The sequence below is a fragment of the Scyliorhinus torazame genome, chromosome 5 (assembly GCF_047496885.1).
Source record: "Scyliorhinus torazame isolate Kashiwa2021f chromosome 5, sScyTor2.1, whole genome shotgun sequence".
Classification (NCBI taxonomy): domain Eukaryota; kingdom Metazoa; phylum Chordata; class Chondrichthyes; order Carcharhiniformes; family Scyliorhinidae; genus Scyliorhinus; species Scyliorhinus torazame.
The window spans coordinates 255938890-255958822 of NC_092711.1; the positions used below are offsets into that span (position 1 = coordinate 255938890).

Genomic DNA, 19933 nt, shown 5'->3' on the forward strand with positions numbered 1-19933 from the left:
CAGTTTTGGCATGATTCAATATTTATTAATAACTCCACAACAAACTTGAGATAGGATAAACTCAAAGGGTTAGTTTATTTGCCTACACTCGAATGCGAGAGGAAGTTTTCAACATAGCCTCCTTTTCACTCACAATAATATATGGGGATAAAGAAGGAAAGGTTTGCAGGGCAAAAACCATAGAGTAAATAATTATTGTTTAATGTGAGTCCAATGTCCAGAATCAAAGTCCGAAGGCAAATTCCTTCACCGAGATTGGCAAGCTGAATTAATGCTGAATAGGGGCTGGTTTAGCACAGTGGGATAAACAGCTGGCTTGTAATACAGAACAAGACCAGCAGCGCAGGGTCAATTCCCGTACCGGCCTCCGCGAACAGGCACCGGAATGTGGCGACTAGGGGCTTTTCACAGTAACTTCATTGGTGCATACTTGTGACAATAAGCGATTATTATTATTAATTCACTTTTCCAGTAGAATTGACTTCCACAATGAGAAAGGCATGCAGCGATGAATTAGTCTTGTAGGCGATGGAATAGAAGTTCAGACATCCCAGCAGAAACCGTGTTGTAGATGGGAGCCAGGTATTCACCTGGACAAAGCACTTTCTTTGAGTTGCTGCTTATGGATGTAAGGTGGCAGACTGACCTTTGCAACTCCACATGGAAATGTTACAGGTTCTTCCACTGGGGGTGTCATATCACATGACTCCCAACTCTCCACTTTAGCTTTGACAAAGGGTGTATTTTCCTTGTCCGAGTTCCTGAAATGGTTAATGTTCCAACCATTAAGATGTTGAAAGGGCCCTTTGTCCTAGCAGACCAGTAGTCGCCAATGGCCAGACCTGGCTTATGAAATGAAGTTAGCCTTTGTATAATTGCCTTTTAATTTGTCAGTCCACAGGGTTGATTATGTCTCTTCAGAGATAAAGAGGTGCACATTTCTTCTATACTGCTAGATGAGCTCCCATTGTTCGAAGGTCTCAGCAAGAAAATACATTTACATTGTAGTAGTAAACAGTTGTTTTTCATATCAGAGGAAGGTATATAATGGGGTTCTCCAGCGATCAGTACGAGGACCAGTGCTTTTCTTCATGTATCTTAATAACCTACACTTGAGTGTGTACGGCATAATTTCAAGATTTGCAGATGACACAAAACATAGATGTCTTGTGAACTGTGATGAGTATACTGACAACATCAAAGAACATGGACTGATTGTTTGAATGGGCAGACACATGGCAGATGAAATTTAATGCAGAAAAATGTGAAGTGATTAATTTTGGTAGGAAGAATGTGGAGAGACAAAGGGCAAAATTCTAAATGCAGGCAGGAACAGAGAGACCTGGGAATACATGTACACAAATTTGTTGAAGTTGACAGGGCAGATTGAGAAAGCAATTATTAAGGCATAAGGGATCTTTGGTTTTATAAATAGAGGCATAGGATAGCAGCATAAAGTCCAAAAGCAAGGATGTTATAATGAATCTTTTATAAAACACTGATTTGGCCTCAGCAGATATATTGTTTATAATTCTAGAGGGTGCAGAACATATTTGCAAGAATGAATGATTGCAGGGGTAGGATAAAGGACTTCAGTTATGTGGCTAGATTGAAGAAGCTAGAGAAGAGAGGTTTAAGAGGAGATTTGATAAGAGTTGTTAAAAAGATAGGGGGCCTAGACAAAGAGAAACTGTTCCCTTTGGCAGATGATAAATGACAAAAGAACTAATGGTGGGGGGAGGAAAATAATTTTTACGCAGCAAGTGATTAGGATCTAGAATGCATTGACTGGCACTTTGGTGGAGGCAGATTCAATTGTAACTTTCAACTGAAGTGAGAAGATTTGCAAGGCTGCAGGGAAAGGGTAGTGGAGTGGGAACAGCTGATTTGTTTGTGCAAAAATCCAACATGGATTTGAAGGGCCGAATGGCCTCCTTCTGTGCTATAACCATTCTGATTCTAAGTGCATAATTTGAGTTTTGTGAAACTGTTTAGATTTCTTATGGTACATTTTTTTCCACGGCTGAATCTTGAACATTTATTCGGAAAGCATGAAAACTTTGAAAAATTGATTATTGTAGAAGACCATCACATAAGCTATAAATATAATTTAGAATTTATGTGTAATTTTTGTAAAATCAGCTGGATGAATAAACGGTTAAACAGCCTATCAATTGCACATTAAACTAAAGAAAAGTCTATTTTTAAGTCAAATCTTGCTCTCTTGTCAAGAAATTGCTGAAGGAGATTTCTTAAGTTGTTTGACGAGAAACCAAACATGATTCTTTTGCCATGTCCCATCTGGTTGTAGAAATCATATGACTTTTTTTTCCCCCGTTCAACAAGCCTTAACCAAAAGCATTGTGGCCGAGAAAATGATAAAGGATCCATTTGGAATGGAATCAGCAAGTTGGCCCCAAGTATTAGACCCATTGCATGGCAAACCAAGTGGAGCAGTTAATTCAGGTAAGTGGTTCAAGCTATTACTTGGCAAATGCTTTGAAACTAAAATGGCAAATATTGGGCACACATCAAGCAGTTGCCTGAACCTGCTTACTCAGAACAGCTATAAAATATTTAAGTAGCTTATTTTGTTGTTGCCGAGCTGTGAAATGGAGCATGAAATCTTGGCATTAACTGACCAAAATGTTGGTTAAAAAGAGAGAGATTATAAAAGAGAACTATTTAATTTTCTAATAAAATTGATACAGAATTTTATGTAAACATTAGAATATATCTTCTTTTGTATTTAAAAAAAAAAAAAAATCAGGCCCATTTAATCTAAATTTTAACTCTAAGCAAATGGATTTTGAGTGAGCTAAAATCTCGCTCCGTGTTTCTGATCCTGGCCCATATCAATCCATTACATTGATTCAATGAGGTTTTACAGTAAAGATACATTGTGTCCCATTAACTCAGAATATAAATTCCTCGTATTGCCATCTATGGTGGGTAACCGCTACACCTGTGAACAATTCTAGTCAGGTTACTGGGCATGGTCTGCCTCACAAAAGGAATGCATCGGATCAGTAATTTTGAACTTTTTACTTATATGTGGTATGAAGCTTTGTAAATAATGTATAAAATATGCAAGTGAATAGAGTATGAAGCATTTTCAGCTTCAAGATTTAAAAGAGTTGCACGTGTAGAACAGTGTTACACAAATCATCACATTTGTGCTTCTTTATCTTGTAGTTTTAAATATGTAGTTTTACATGACGATAGAATTCTTAAAACAATTAGCTTTTTTTTTAGATAAGTTCAAGTGTATTGAATGTCACAGTGTCATTATGCTGGGTTCTTAACTAATGCAGTGACCTGATTGAGTCTGCTATCATATTTGCAAGGACTCGGGCTTACTCCTGATGCAAATCACTATCTTGAACCATGCTAAATGTTACTGCTAAATGTTTGCTTTGGGTGGAGTTTCGATCCATATCGTTAGAAGTAGGTTTTAAACGAGTTCAAATTGAAATATCCTGTTTGCATGTAGTTTTTCAAGGTCAGCATAATGACCTGTGCATTTTTGTGGATGTACATGGAGTATGCTTGTGGCAAGAGAAGAAAAAAATGCATTTGGGTTAAATTTTAATGGTTGGATATAGTCAAATGAAAGTGCCTGAATCATTTAACAAGACTTGCGTTAATCTATGCCTTTCATGACTTCCAACATGCATTACGGTCAGTTAAGTACTTTTGAAGTGTAGTCATGTAGTCAATGTTATAATGTAGGAAATGTGACATACAATTGGCACACAGCAAGGCTCCAAACAGCAATGTGATAATGATCAGATAATCTGTTTGTGTGATGTTAATTGAGGGACACGTATTGGCCAGGACACTTGGAAGAGTGGGGGGGGAAGAGAGAAAGAGAATCACCTGCTCCTCTTCGAGTTACTGCCATGTGATCTTTCACATCCTGAGGCAGACTGAGCCTCAATTCAACACAGAATTTAAAGACAGTCTGTTCGAGAGTATCCAGTGTTAGAGAGTGCAGCAGTCCCTCAATACTGCACAGGCATATCAGACTGTGTGCTCAAGTGTTGGAGTGGGATCACAACCTTCTGACTCATTAGTGAGAGTGCTACCAACTAAACCAAAGCTGGTAATTCCAATGTGAAGAGGACTCAGAAGTTATAGACAAAAATTAAAGGAAGCTGAAAAACCTACTCTTGTGTCAACATGGGATGCGCAACCCAGCACCTTACTTACCACTACCCCTCCAACCAGTCTTGACAGCTGGAATGAAAATGGTGCCGTGTGAAGTGGTTGTAAAGTAGCAATTTGTCTTTTCCATTTCATGTCACTGTCTTCATATGTCAGCAATGCAGTTTTCCAAGAAATTATTTGAAGGCTGCAACAGAAATTGTAATGAATCTACTAGCAGAGATAACATTGTATTTAGATTTACTGTGAAACAGCGTTTATGGCTTACTTCCTTTTACATTAGTGGGTATTTTAACCTCCCCACTCTTCTCTTTCCCCCCCCCCCCCCCACACACACACACACACACACACACACACCCCAAGCCTGCAGCGTGGGATTAAATCAATAACCCTGTGATTGGTACATCCCACCCAGCCTATGATCTCTTGTTTTGTTCCGAGTCCTTCTGTAATGCCCCCATTGTCTCTGATAGCTGGAGACATCAACTGCAGACACTCCTGACCTGCAGCTGACCAGCTCCTCAATCTGATCTGCTGCCAGGTGGAAAATGGAGCAACACAAATGCTAGCGTGGTCCTGCCGTGAATATGACGGGGCCTCCGGGTTTCCGGACTCGTACTGCTTCAAGACCATTGTATTTGATAGTTAAATCTGCCAGGTTCTTGCAATTCTAGATGGATTATGAAGTTTATAAAAATCTTTCAAGTTGGTTACTTAGCAGTTTTCTTCTCTGTTTAGAGTTTAGGTTTGATGATGATTTCACTGATATTTTAAATCTGGAGAAGAAGAATCAACAGAATCAAACTGGAAGCAGTTTTGCATCTGTAGCAGTGCCCTCTCGTATAGAGTGAGTAACAAATGTAACTATCATGTGCCATTAGCTGGGACCACATTTGGGCTACTAAAATTAACTTCGACACCCATAGTTAAGTTTGGGGAACGAGAATTAGCAGGATTCATCACGTTCAGATTCAAGAGTGAATCGTTAGTGCTATATGGAGTAGAAAAATCAAACTGGATTTTCTCCATTCCTCCTTAATAGCAACACAAATAGATCTCTTGGCCCCTCGAGCCTGCTTCACCACTCAACTTGACCATGGCTGATCTTCTGCCTCAACACCATTTTCCCACACTATATCCCTTGAGCGAGACAAGGGTAGTGCCCTTGAACACCAGTCGCTGAAAGTAAGCATGCAGGTTCATTAGGTGGTAAAGAAGGCAAATGATATGTCAACCTTCATAGTGAGAGAATTCGAGTACAGAAGCAGGGATGGCTTGCTGAAGTTATACAGGGCCTTGTTGAGATCACGTCTGAAATATTGTGTGCAGTTTTGATCGCCTTATCTGAGGAAGGATGTTATTGCTGTGAATGGAGTGCAGCAAAGGTTGACGAGACTAAATTCTGGGATGGCAGGACTGAAGTATGGATCGGCTAGGATTATATTCGCTGGAGTTTAGAAGAATGAGGGGGATCTCAAAGAAACATATAAAATTCTGATAGGGTTGATGCAGGAAGGATGTTCCAGATGGCAGTGGAGTCCAGAATCAGAGGTCACAGTCTGAGGATACAGGGTAAACCATTTAAGACTCCGATAAGGAGAAATTTCTTCACCCAGAGAGTGGTTAGCCTGTGGAATTCGCTACTACAGAAAATAGTTGAGTCCAAAACACTGTGGGTGGGATTCTCCAGTCTCCGACATCGTAATCACGTTCGGCGATCGGCCGGAGAATCAACGTTGGCTCTGAAATAGGGGGCTGAGCTGCTTTTGCAATGCTCTGCCCCCTCCAAAATGGCGTACTGTAGGAGTACGCTGCATGCCGTCGGGACGGCCTCAGGAAGTTACCTGAGGGCCTCTCCCTGACGCTCCACCCCCGATGGGCCAAGTTTCCGAAGGCGTCAGTCGCGTGTCCTATTTATTTTTGGGAACTCAGCATGGCGGCTGCAGACTAAGTCCAACACCGCCACAGTCTGGGGGAGCCGATCTGTGGGCAGGGGAGCTTTGGCGGGGGCTGGGGGCACTGGTGGGGGTAGACCTGGGGCAGCGAGCCTGGCCAAAGGGAGGCACTATTTGTCAGGCCGGGTCTGTGCGCAGCTGGTGCCATGTTGCACAGCGCGGCCGCTGCAGGCCGTGCGCGGCCATGGACCTGCCAATTCGCCAGCCGTATCCTCAGCTAGAGCTGGGTGCTCTACGCTGCGTGCCTGCAAGCGCCCCACCAAACGGAGGATCGGTGGTCGTTTTGCTGGGGAGAATTCAGAATGTCCAAATTACATAACAGCACGTCTTTCGGGACTTGTGGTAGGAAACCGGAGCACCCAGAGGAAACCCACGCAGACACAGAGAGAATATGCAGACTCCACATAGACAGTGACTCAGGCTGGGAATCGAACCTGTGACTCTGGCACTGTGAAGCAACAGTGCTAATCACTGCGCTACCGTGCCGGCCGGGAGAAAAGAATCACAGGAAAGGGGGGGGGGGGTGCGGTAAGCAGGAACAGAGTTGGATATCAGCCATGATAATGAATGGCAGAGCAGGCTTGGAAGGGCCGACTGGCCTACTCCTAATTTCTATGCTTCTATGAAATCTATCAATCTCTGATTCATTTCGTCTTAAATTGTTCACTCCTAGTTCCACTACTACTGATTGCCTGAGTGGGTGTTATTAATGTGTGAGCTTTGACTATGAATTTTTCTGCTTTCTGTAACAAAAGGACACCATGACAAATTCTAGCACATTCTCTGTCATCTGGAAAGCAATAGTCAAACGTGGGGTTACTTTATTTTGCATTCTGAATCATTTTTTGACTGCACAGTGCCCATTATGCCACTCCTAAAAGCAGTTAGCTATCTTCATGGTTTGCTTCAATTTGTGTATTTTATTATTTAAGCATGGTGCTCGTAACCTAATCCCCAAAAATGTTTTTTCATTTGTCGGTAAAACCTGAAGGTACCTACCACTGAGTAAGTTAATCGTTTACGGCTATGATTTAAAATCTCAAACAGAGTGACAGCATGAATTCCATTATTGTCTTTGTCATTGACCTGCAGAATACAAGCTCATACTAGCTGTTAGTCACATACCAGGGTCTTATGTCCTCTCTTTCTGACAAATTTTCATGCACACTTTAAAGGAGTACTTTGGTGCAGCATGCCCGGTGAAAGTCGGGAGACCCTGCTCCCGGGATCATCCCGGCTCGCAGCACCTCGCGAGATTCAATGCTCGCTAGGGGACTTTGTTCCCTTTTGGGAAGATCGAGCCCTCAGTAATTTAATTGTGTGTTTTGCTGTAGACCAACTACTGAGAAGGATGGGTCACGGAATGGGCAGCCAAAAGTATCCAACACAATGCGGAAGTTGTTTGAGCCAAATAATCAATCTGTGGCCAGAGAAGGTCTGATTAAACACTACCTTGCACGCCGTGAGAAAGAGTATGTCAACATTCAGAACTTCAGGTCAGTATTGTTCTTCCATTTCATTATATGAAATTCTGAGCTTAATGTTAGGGCAAAGATTCTGGATTAAAGGCTCATTTCATTTAATCTTTCTAACATTTGTTATAGAGAGCATATTTTTGTCTCTTCATTCTAGGCTTGTTTTATTTCAAGAGCTTAAAGTTACATGACAAAAGTCCCTTATTTATTATCTTGAGAAGTGATAAATCATGACCATGTCTGAGAAGGATGGGTCACGGAATGGGCTGCAATTGTCTAACATGTATTCGAATGAGTATCTACAGCCAAACAAGCTACTCAGAAGGACTTGTGGATCTAGATGATTTTCATCCATCTCTTTGAATCTGTTTTCATGTTGAGCTATTTTATTATTACATTTTCACACCTGTGAGAATAGTGTTAAGTAATCAAAAGATTTTCAGGTCATTAACAGTTTTGAACGTTCGTCTGTGAAACAACTATCTGATTTTAAAATAAATGATGGATTCTGCTTCAAAAAGGGTTTGAGACAATATTCCACATTTTTGCCAAAGATTCTAATATATCTTTCCTGTACCATTTCCCATAATGGATGCTCAGCTGCATATAGTGCTGCAATTTCTGAATTAACCAATACAAAACTAAAATACTGCAGTTGCGGGCAATTTGAAATAAGAGGAAAAATGCTGGAAATATGCAACAGGTCAGGCAACACCTGTGGAGAGAGAAATAAAGTTAATGTTTCATGTTGATAACCTTTCATTAGACCAAGAAAGGCTAGAAATGTTTTAAGCAAGTGATGGGTTGAGGATGGAAAGAAGAACAAAATGAAGATCTGATAAGAGTAGAAGATTAAATAGATTAAATTGTAAAAGAGTTGGTGGTGCAAAGTCAAAGGGACAATTAAAAAAACAAAAGATGTGTCATGGGGAGGAATGAATGGCAGAATGATGAACAAGCTGCTGTCCATAAGTAAAAACAAGAGAAAATTGAGAGAGTTAAACCAAAACCAGCCAAGAAAAGGAAACAAAGTGGGGGCAAAGGCTATGCTCTGAAATTGAAAACTTGAGTCCGGAATGCTGTACATCGTCAAATCGAAAGATGAGGTGTTGTTCCCCAAGCTTCTGTCGAGCTTCATTATAACAGTGCAGGAGGCGGAGGGCAGAGAAGGCAGCTTGAGAACAAAGTGGCAAATTAAAATGACCGGAAACATGGGGTTACATTTGCTGACTGAACGGGGATGTTCCGCAAAGCAGTCACCAATCTGCATTTGGTCTTCCAATTGTAGCGCAGACCACATTGTGAGCAACAAAGCCGGAATTCTAAATTGGAAAAAGTGCAGTGTTTGACCCGGGAGGAGGAGTATTTAGAGGCTTGGACAATGATAAGGCCAGGTCTTGTATATCCTGTGCTTGCATGGAAAGGTTATGTGGGAAAGGGAGGTGATTGAGGAGTGTGCAGTGTTTCACAGAGAAAACTGTCCCTTCAGAATGTTGAAAGTGGAGGAGAGAGAAAGATATTTTTGGTGGTGGCATCATGCTGGAGCTAGTGATAAAGACTGAATGATCGATCAAATCTCAAGGCTGGTCAGATGGGAGGTGAAGTAGAGGGAAACCGTATAATGATTCTGGGAAAGAAGAGAAGGGATGAAAACAGAAGTGGGGGAAATGGGCAGATATGGTCAAGGGCCCTGTCGACCCTGGCGAGGATGGATTCCTTAATTAAGGGAACGCTCATCTGAAGCACTGGTATGAAAGGTTGCAACTGTTCTTATGATGCAACAGTGACCAAGATACCGGGAGAAGAATGGAATGGAGTCCTTACATGAAGCAAGGTGTGAGGAAGTGTAGTTGAGGTAGCTGTGGGAGTCATATGAACTAACAAGTTCAACATTGTTACCTTGCTTTTATATTCAATACTCCAGTGCATAAAAGCCTTCATCATTATTTTACTTTTTGGCGGATTTTTATATCTACCCAGTCCCCTTGAAGATCGTGAGGTAAATAAAGTTGACACAGTGCTCATACACCAGAAGCACTATCTTACCAAAGCCATCTCAGTAGCTAATACACACAGCTCCAATAAATGCCACATTACGACATTATTGAGTGTTTTGAATCTGCATACCAGCTGTGCCCAAGGCTGATTTAAAATGGCTAATATAAAAGAGGAGTTTGAATTCCTAAAATAGTTTCACACTTGTATATTTTGCCAGCATATTTAGAATAGAACTGATATAAATTTGAAAAAAATCAGATGTTGAATTCCCCTTTGGAAAGTTCATATGTTAAGTGACTAGATGAGAATTCTGTGTATGATTCTGTCTCCAGGTTTTTCATTGGCACCTGGAATGTGAACGGACAATCTCCTGATACTAGTTTGGATCCCTGGCTTCGAGCTGACCCTCATCCACCTGATGTGTACTGTTTAGGGTAAGTAAATTGTCATAAATAAAGCAAATGTATTGTTTTATTCTTTACAGAATATTGCTGGCGAGGCCAGCATTTGCTGCTCATACCAAATTGCCTCCAAGAAGGTGATGGTGAGTCTCTTTCTTGAACTGCTGCAGCCCATGTAGTGTAGGTGCAGCTATAATGCTATTAGAAAGTGAGTTCCCCCGCTGCTGCCACCACGCACAGTGCAGGACAGGGTGCTCTCGGGGGTGTGGGTCGGGGAGGGGAAGATCTCAGCAATGTACCAGGTGATGCAGGAGGAGGCCTCGGTGGAGGAGCTGAAAGGTAAGTGGGAGGAGGATTTGGGGGAGGAGATCGAGGAGGGGACGTGGGCAGATGTCCTAGGGAGGGTGAACTCTTGCTCTTCGTGCGCGAGGCTCAGCCTCATACAGTTTAAGGTGCTGCACAGGGCACACATGACCGGGACAAGGATGAGCCAGTTGTTTGGGGGTGAGGACAGGTGTGTTAGGTGCTCAGGAGGCCCAGCGATCCACACCCATATGTTCTGGGCATGCCCAGCGTTGGAGGAATTTTGGAAGGGCGTAGCGAGGACGGTGTCGAGGGTGGTAGGATCCAGCGTCAAACCAGGCTGGCGTCTCGCAATATTTGGGGTTGCAGAGGAGCCGGGAGTGCAGGAGGCGAAAGAGGCCGGTATTCTGGCCTTTGCGTCCCTTGTAGCCCGGCGAAGGATTCTTCTTCAGTGGAAGGATGCGAGGCCCCCAAGCGTGGAATCCTGGATCAGCGATATGGCGGGGTTTATTAAATTGGAGAGGGTGAAATTTGCCTTAAGGGGATTGGTGCAAGGGTTTTTCAGGCGGTGGCAACCGTTCTTTGTCTACCGTTCTATGGTCAGCAGCAACCCGGGGGGGGGGGGGTCTATTTTATTTTTGTTTGTCTATGCTGGGGGATCTGAGGGGGTGTATATGTTTGCTATGTGTTTCGGCGGGTGTTAATTTATTATTTATGTATAGGGGGGAGGGGGCACTGGGTTGTTTTGTTTTGTTTTGTATTTAATTCTGTTGGTTTTATTTTACATTTTGTTGTTGCTATTTTGTGAAAACTTTAATAAAAATTATTTTTTTTTTAAAAAGAAAGGGAGTTCCAGTATTTTGCTTCAGCAACAGTGAAGGACCGGCAGTATACATCTCATGTCAAGATGGTGTGTGGCTTGGAGGGGAACTTGCAGGTGTTGGTTTTTGAAATATCTGCTGCCTTTGTCCTTCTTGGTGATAGAGTTTGCGGGTTTAAAAGGCGCTGTTGAAGGAGCCTTGGTGAGTTGGTGCAGTGCATTTTATATTATATGATACACACTGCTGCCAGGAATGAGTAAATGTTTATGTTGCTGGATAGAGTGCCAGCCAAGCAAACTGCTCTGGATAGTGTGGAGAGTATTCTATTGTACTCCTGACTTGGAGATGGTTTATCGGCTTTGGGAGTCAGGAGGTGAGTAACTTGCCATAGAATTGCCAGCTGCTGACCTACTTTTGTCGCCACAGTATTTACATGGCTGGTTCAGTTCACTTTTTGGTCAATGGTAACCTCCAGGATATTGATAGTGGGGGATTTGGCGATGGTAATGGTATTGAATAGCATGGGGAGATAGTTAAATTCTCTTTTGTTGGAGATACTCGTTGCCCAACACTTATGTGGCACAAATGTTATATTTGCCACTTATCAGCCAAGACTGAACGTTGTCCTGGTCTTTCTGCATATGGACTGCTTCAATGTCTGAGGAGACGCAAATGACACTGAACATTGTTCAAACATCCCTACTTCTGACCTTGTAATGGAGCAATGGTCTTTGATGAAGCAACTGAAGATGTTTGGGCCTAGGACATTGCTGCGTAAATTCTTCAGGGTGATGTTTTGAGACATTTGACCCCCAACGACCACAACCATTTTCCTTGGTGCTAGATAAGACCTCAACCAGTGAAGAGTTCGATGTCATGATACCTTGATATCATGAGCAAGTCACTCTCATTCAGGTCTGGAGTTCAGCTCTTTTTTCCATGTTTGGATCAAGGCCGAATTGAGGTCAGGAGCTGAATGGTCTTGGGGGAACCCAAACTGACATGCAATGAGCAGGTTGTTGCTGTGTAGGTGTCTCCGACAGCACAGTTGATTGCACCTTTTCATCGCTTTGCTACTGATCAAGAGTACACTGATGCTGGGTTGGATTTGTGCTAATTCTTGTGTTCAGGGCATAGTTGCAATTTTTCACATTGTCTGGTAGATGCCTATATTGTAGCTACACTGGAACAGCTTGTCTGGCAGTGTAATTAGTTCTGGAGCATGTTCAGTACTATCGGCAGAATATTGTCACGGCCCATATCCTTTACAGTATCCAATGCCGTTAATCATTTCTTCGTATCATGTGGAGTGAATCATCTGAGATGCTGGGGAACATCGGAGGTGGTAAAGATGGATTATCCACACAGCACGTCTAGCTGAAGATTGTTGCCAATGCTTTAGCCTTGTCTTTTGCACTGATGTGCTGGGTGCCCTCATCATTGTGGATGGTGATACTTGTGGAGCCGCCTTCTCAGGTTAGTTATTTAATTGTCCACCACCATTCACAACTGAATGTGGCAGGACTGCAGAACTTTGATCTGATCTGTTGGCTGTGGAATCGCTTAGTTCTGTTTCTTGCATGCTGTTTTGGCTGTTTGGCATTTAAGTAGCCCTTTGTTGTAGCTTCACCAAGTTGACACCACATATTTCGGTGTGCCTAGTATTGCTCCTGGCAAACTGTCCTGCATTCTTCATTGAGCAAAGGTTGACCCCTGGCTTAATGGTATTGGTAGAATGGAGATCATAGAATCATAGAATTTACATTGCACAAGGAGGCAATTCAGCTCATTGAGTCTGCACCAGCCCCTGGAAAGAGCATCCTACTTAAGCCCAGGCCTCCACTCTATCCCAGCAACCCGACCTAACCTTTTGGATGCTAAGGAACAATTTAGCATGGCCAATCCACCTAATCTTCACATTTTTGGATCGTGGGTGGGAACCGGAGCACCCGGAGAAAACCCACGCAGAGACGGGAGAAAGTGCAAACACCACACAGTAATCCGAGGCCGGAATTGGACCCGGGTCCCTGGAGCTGTGAGGCAGTGGTGCTAACCACTGTGCCACCGTGCCGCCTATATGCTGGGCCTTGAGGTTACAGGTTGTAGTTGAAATCCATTCTGCTGCTGATAATGTCCCACTGCACTGCATGGGTGCCCGGTTATGAGTTGCTTGATCTGTTCTAAATCTGTACCATTTGGCACATTGGTGATGCCACACAACCCCTTGGATGGAATTTAAATGTGAAGACAGGACTTGGTCTGTACAAGGAATGTGGTGTGGTCACTTCTATCAATACTGTCATAGACAAATGCATCAACAACACATAGATTGGTAAGGGTGAGAATGAGGTCAAGTCATGTATCAAATTATGACTTATTTACTAGAATTCCTTGTAGTGAATAAATCTAATGGGAATCTTATGAAAAGTAAGCACATTAACTTGCAGGAATTATTTTTATTTTTGATGGGCTTTGCTTGAATATTAACTTCAATCACTGGTTCTTTTTCTTGTTTTTAAGCTTTCAGGAGTTGGATCTGAGCACCGAAGCCTTTTTTTACTTTGATTCCAACAAGGAGCAAGAATGGCTGAGTGCTGCAGAAAGGAGTTTGCATCACAAATCCAAATATTACAAAGTAAGTTATATTGGCTCCAAATTGCAGAAAATTAGTTAAGTACCTGAATGCTTGAAAGTAAGTCACTGATTAGTTATCAACAAAGATTCAAACTCAAACTTTTTATTTTGAAGGACTCATTTTTAGAACCGTACAGCACATGAACATTTGCAATAGGAGCTGGAGTGGGCCACTTGGCTTCTGGAGCCTGCTCTGCCATTCAATAAGATCATGTTCAATCTCATTTTAACGTCAAATTCACATTCCTGCCTAGCCCAAATGATCTTTCAACCCCTTGCTTATTAAGAATTTATCTACTCCACGCCTCCCGCCAATAGGGATCCAGGACAGAATAGTCTCTAGAGGAGAAGGAGGAGAGTGTAGAGTCTTGGATATCTATAAGGTGCTCATGAAGGTGGAAGAGTCCCAGATGAAGGAACTGAAACTCAAATGGGGGGAGGAGCTTGGCAGGGAGATGGAGGACGGGCTGTGGGCGGAAGCCCTGAGTAGGGTAAACTCAACCGCAACATGTGCCAGGCTTGGCCTGAATCAATTTAAGGTCGTTCACTGGGCCCACATGACGGGAGCTCGGATGGGCAAATTCTTTGGGGTAGAGGACAAATGCGCTAGATGCGCGGGAGGACCGGCGAACCATGTTCACATGTTTGTTTTGGGCATGTCCTAAGCTTAGGGGGTACTGGGAGGGATTTGCGGGGGTCATGTCCCGGGTGCTGAAAACAAAGGTGGTGATGAGTCCAGGGGTGGCAATTTTCGGGATTTCGGAAGACCCGGGAGTCCAGGGGGAGAAAGAGGCAGATGTTCTGGCCTTTGCTTCCCTAATAGCCCGGCGGCGGATACTGCTGGCATGGAGGGACTCAAAACCCCCGAAGACCGAACTATGGCTTTCGGACATGTCAAGTTTTCTGGTTTCTGGATATGGAAAAAATTAAGTTCACCTTGAGGGGATCTGTACTGGGGTTCGCCCGAAGGTGGCAACCATTCATCGACTTCTTCGCGGGAGAGTGAACACAGCGGGGGGGAGAGGTGGGGGAGCTTAGAGTAGAGTAGGAGGGATAAATAGGCGGGTAGTGTCTCGGGGAGAGGAGCGGGCATGTGCAGTATGGTTTGATTGAAGTATTGGTTTTATATTGATGTTTGCACATTTCTGTAACCATTTACAATGCCAGAAAATACCTCAATAAAACTGATTGTTTAAAAAAAAAAAGAATTTATCTACTTCTGCCTTAAAGATATCCACAGACTCTGCCTCAACCACCTTTTGAGGAAGAGAATTGCAAAGTCCGTATAGAATCTTAGTTAGGCCACACTTGGAGTATAGTGTTCAATTCTGGTCGCCACACTACCAGAAGAATGTGGAGGCTTTAGAGAGGGTGCAGAAGAGATTTACCAGGATGTTGCCTGGTACGGAGTGCATTAGTTATGAGGAGAGGTTGAATAAACTCGGTTTGTTCTCACTTGAACAACGGAGGTTGAGGGGCAACCTGATAGAGGTGTACAAAATTATGAGGGGCATAGACAGGGTGGATAGTCGGAGGGTTTTTCCCAGGGTAGAGGGGTCAATTACTAGGGGGCATAAGTTTAAGGTGCGAAGGGCAAGGTTTAGAGGAGATTTACGAGGCAAATTTTTTACACAGAGGATAGTGAGTGCCTGGAACTCGCTGCCGGAGGAGGTGGTGGAAGCAGGGACGATTAAGGGGCATCTTGACAAATCTATGAATAGGATGGGAATAGAGGGATATGGACCCCTGAAGATTTTCGTTTAGAAGGGCAGCATGGTCGGCACAGGCTTGGAGGGCCGAAGGGCCTGTTCCTGTGCTGTACTTTTCTTTGTTCTTTGTCTCGCAACACCTGAGAGATTTAAAAATTCCTCATCTTAAGTGAGCAACCCCTTGTTGTGCAACAATGGCCCCTAAGTCTAGATTTTCCCACAAGTGGAAACATCCTCTCCACTTCCACCCTGTCAGGTCCCCTCAGGATCTTCCAATCATGTTGCTTCTTTTCCAAATTCCAGCCTAGCCTGCCCAGCCTTTCCTCATAAGGCATCCTGACCATTAATCTAATAAATCTTCCCTGAACTGCTTCCAGTGCATTTAATTGAAAAACCCTGACTTTCGAGAAGTCGTGAAGCTCATATTTATTATGCATTTTAAAGTCTCGGCAAAATAAATTTTGACTGGGGGTGGGGGTGGTAATAACCAACTCACTAAACGGGAAAGAGCAATTGTAAACAACACAAAAGAATATGCATTAATACACTGCTCTTAAGTCCTAAACCCTTTTGCAGCAAATTAAATATTTTTGAACAGGTAGGGTTCAAGTTAAATTTCTAAATCTGAGGCTGTATTTAACAATTGAGCACCATCAGTGTAATTGTCCCTTCAGGATATTGGATAAGAAGAGTGTTTCCTGGCATATTTTTTGTTATGCCAGAATGAATTGGTTATCTTGTAACTGCATGTTCCACTGTTACTCCTTTTGTGTATTTTTCTATCACTCATAGATGCTCACAAATGCAAATTGTACCTCTTTGTTTCCCATGTTTTAGATTAAACTCATTCGTTTAGTTGGCATGATGATGATCGTGTTTGTAAAAAAGGAACATGAAAAGCACATAAGAGATGTAGAAGCAGAGACAGCAGGGACAGGAATCATGGGAAAGATGGTAAGAACAAAGTTAATGATATCACTGAAGGATATGCACGTGAACTGTACATTTCCAGCAATTCTTTTATTTTCTACAGAAAGATTTTTTTGCATCAAAATGTAATACAAAACAATTCACATCATGGGTCCAGAGATCGTACATCCCAAAAGTTGTGATATGGGATCCCTCAGAAGTTCCAATGCAAAGACACTGAGGAAATTGCCCAGGAGGTTTGAACTTCCAATGAGCAATTCCCATGCTTCCCAGGACCCTCCAAAGAAGTTAGAGAAGGAGACTTTGGAAGGCTCCAACTTATTTACCTGGATAGTTACCCAGGAAATGTTGGACAGAAAGAAATCTAGCCTAACGACAGGGTAACTACATAACTGACCATCCAGTAACTCATACTGACCCAGACTCCCCCTCAACCTCCGACTTTCTCTCCTACTCCAACCAGACCTGACTGGCCCCAGACCCGACTGCCCCCCCAATCCAACCCAATTTCCCTACCCCACCCTTCACCAGCCACCCAACTGCTCCCCAATCCGACTTGGCTAGCTCTCACTACCCAACTCCCTCCAACCAGCGGACAAGCCTCCAATCTGACCAACCCACTTTACCCATCTGCCACCCTGCTCACATGCCATCCTACCCACGTACCTCAACCACACTATCCCCTTACCCATCCAACTGCTTTAGCCACTTACCTTTTCCACCATAACCGTACCCATATACCATATGCCTTACCCACCCCACCTTATTAGCCACTCACCTTACCCACTTAACCTTCTCTCTGCAGCTTTTCAAAGAAGCTTTGGGACTTTTGAACTCTACTTAGCAGAATATGGTAGCTAGTGCCACAAAAAAGTGTGTGGAGGGCATTGCTACACTCAGTTGGAATTCCAAGGAATGTATTTAATATTATTGGAATTAATAAATAAACTATTAATCCAAAGGTATCTAGTGAATTTTGGAAACTCACCTCAACTCCTTGTCAAGGAGTATCTTGGGTTTACTGTCAAGTTAGGCCTAGAAAATAATGGTTTGCCACACCACACTACCTCAATTAAGATTGATCTAGTATTTGTATGATACACTGCCAACCTTCCATTAGGATATGCTGAACATGTTTAGAATTGTTTTTTGTGCTACATGGCTATGAAAATAAACTAAGTCACTATCCTTGTATTAAAATATCACAAGGTCTACCTTTGCTATAAAATGTACAAGTTTCTGCCAGAGTGGGCCAGAATTGCAAAAGACTAATTAACATATGGGGTGTCCCCATTCTCAGGGTAATAAAGGTGGAGTGGCAGTGCGGTTTGTCTTTCACAACACAAGTTTCTGCATAGTGAACTCCCACCTAGCTGCTCATGTGGAGGACTTTGAGAGGCGAAATCAAGATTACAAAGATATCTGCGCTCGCATGACTTTCCAAGTATCTCAGCAGAATCAACCTTCTATAAACATTAGTAAACATGAGTGAGTATGGAAAAGGGTTTGAGGAATATCTGCTAATGGGGACAAAGTATTGAAGAGTTGTGTATTGATGGAAGATGGAAACACAACCTTAATGTTTTGTCAATGTGTGTGTGTAAATAAATTTTGTGCTCACCATGGTTAGGAATATTTGCACTGGGTCGTAAGGTACTATTTCAATTCAAGCACTCAAGTTTCTAAGTCTAGCACTTCAGAGTCACAAATAACATGTTCAAGCGCAGTATAATTCTCCCTTTCCTCGGCTCCAACAATGTGTTGTCATATTCAATCTCAGCAGAGCATTCTCTTTTACCTCACTAACATTTCTTGCACCTGTTTCTCACTTTGGTTGCCAATTAGTGCCATGTTTTCTGCTGTAATTCCATGCAGAAGCTGGAATGAGACTGACTAAACAAATTCTATATAGGATTCTTCTGAAGTGAATACAAGGGAACTTTTGTCCCTTTTAAATGTGAATCCAGAAGTAAAAGGCACTGAAGCATCCAGTTCCCTGGTCTTAATTTTAGACTGGACAATTGGCCAGGCACTTAAAAAAACAGAAAAACAATGCTGTGTTCTAATTTAACTTTTTCCAGTATAGTTTTTACTTGCACTTAATGCAACAAGCTGACTACAATATGGAAGCTTGCACTTGGAAATATTTAAGAAAGCATGCCAAGAAATGAAAAATGAACACTCACTATTTGGGTGTGCGTTGTAAATTGTAATGTGCTATGTAAATTGCCCTTCAGATTATTTTCAATCCGTGGAAAATACAATGCAGATTTATTTTTGCAAGAAGTAACATATAATCAAGAAATATAAATCTGTAGATAAACCTAATAAACATAATTTCTGTTGTAAAACAACGCACAGTATTTTTGGGCTTTTCCTAACATCTGGTTGGACAGGTCTGTTGAATACTATCTGGGTACATAACACAGGAAAAATGTAAAGAAAATAAGTGAAAACATTTGAATCAAAGCACAATTAGTTTAATGTGTAATGGATAATGTGAACTGCTACTGCAAACCAAGTAATCCAGGAGTTTTATAGGTAGAGTTAAAAGGCAGATTTCATTTGCTGGCTATCTGGAAAAGTTGTGAAATGAACGATCTTTCACATATTTACGGCACAGTGCAAGACACACTCCTATTTGAGCACAGTGCTCCTTTGTGAATGGGGATCATAAACCTACCTTGTGCAGCACAGAGAATTTTTGCATGTAATGTGGTTTCTACATCTTTCCAGATCGATTGCAGAATTTTAAGACCTTTCTTATGTTATTCATATTTCTTGTCTCAGCATTGTTATTTGGCTGGGGGATCTGAATTACAGACTCTGCCTGCCAGATGCCAACGAAGTGAAGGCATTAATAGAGAAGCAAGATTTAAAGAAACTTTTGGAATACGACCAGGTAAGGAAAGTTAAGTCTGTCTGATTTTATACCATCTTTGTTGAAACCTTAAAGTTGTGAAAATAGTGCCACTAATAATTTCAGTTTAACTCTTAGAACTGCAATTATGAGTAATGTATTTAAAATGTGATAATTTTGCTTGGTACTGCTAACTTGTTATGTTATTATACTTGAGAATACCAATGTTTTGTGACTAGTTACTAAAATGTCCAGGTTTGGTGATTATACCTGCAACCTGTTTCAATATTTAAACCTCTATTAATGGAAACATTTGGAGTATATGTAGAATGCTGAAAGAAGAGCAGCAAAATACAAAATTTCTGGGGTTGGATTCTCCGATCCTGTGGCTATGTCCGCAGGATCCGTCTGGTCTTACGACCAGAAAGTCGGCACTACCCCCGCACCAATCCTCCGTCTGGGGGGGGCTAGCAGCTGTGCAGCATAAAGTCCCCGGCTTTACCTGCGGATATAGCCGGGGAATGGCCTAGTCCGTGGCCGCACATGTGCAAGGCGGCGGCCTGCGTTGGCCACGCCGTACAACATTGCGCCGCCTGTGCACGGACCCGGCCTGTCAGAAACCTCCCTGTAACTCCCCTCGCCACTCCCGGACCACCCCCCATCAGTCCCCACCGAAGCCC

At 42.6% G+C, this 19933-nt stretch overlaps 1 protein-coding gene across 4 annotated transcripts in view; it reads left to right on the plus strand.

Moving 5' to 3' along the window:
* The window catches only part of ocrl (OCRL inositol polyphosphate-5-phosphatase), a 130948-nt gene that overhangs the window by 55140 nt on the left and 55875 nt on the right, over positions 1-19933 (plus strand). For all 4 annotated transcript variants that reach the window (XM_072505384.1, XM_072505385.1, XM_072505386.1 and 1 more), the window contains 8 exons: positions 2347-2466; positions 4906-5014; positions 7457-7618; positions 9928-10029; positions 13641-13755; positions 16301-16417; positions 17694-17881; positions 19184-19295. In XM_072505384.1, the coding sequence (XP_072361485.1) occupies positions 2347-2466; positions 4906-5014; positions 7457-7618; positions 9928-10029; positions 13641-13755; positions 16301-16417; positions 17694-17881; positions 19184-19295 (1025 nt within the window). The remainder of the gene's footprint in view (positions 1-2346; positions 2467-4905; positions 5015-7456; positions 7619-9927; positions 10030-13640; positions 13756-16300; positions 16418-17693; positions 17882-19183; positions 19296-19933) is intronic.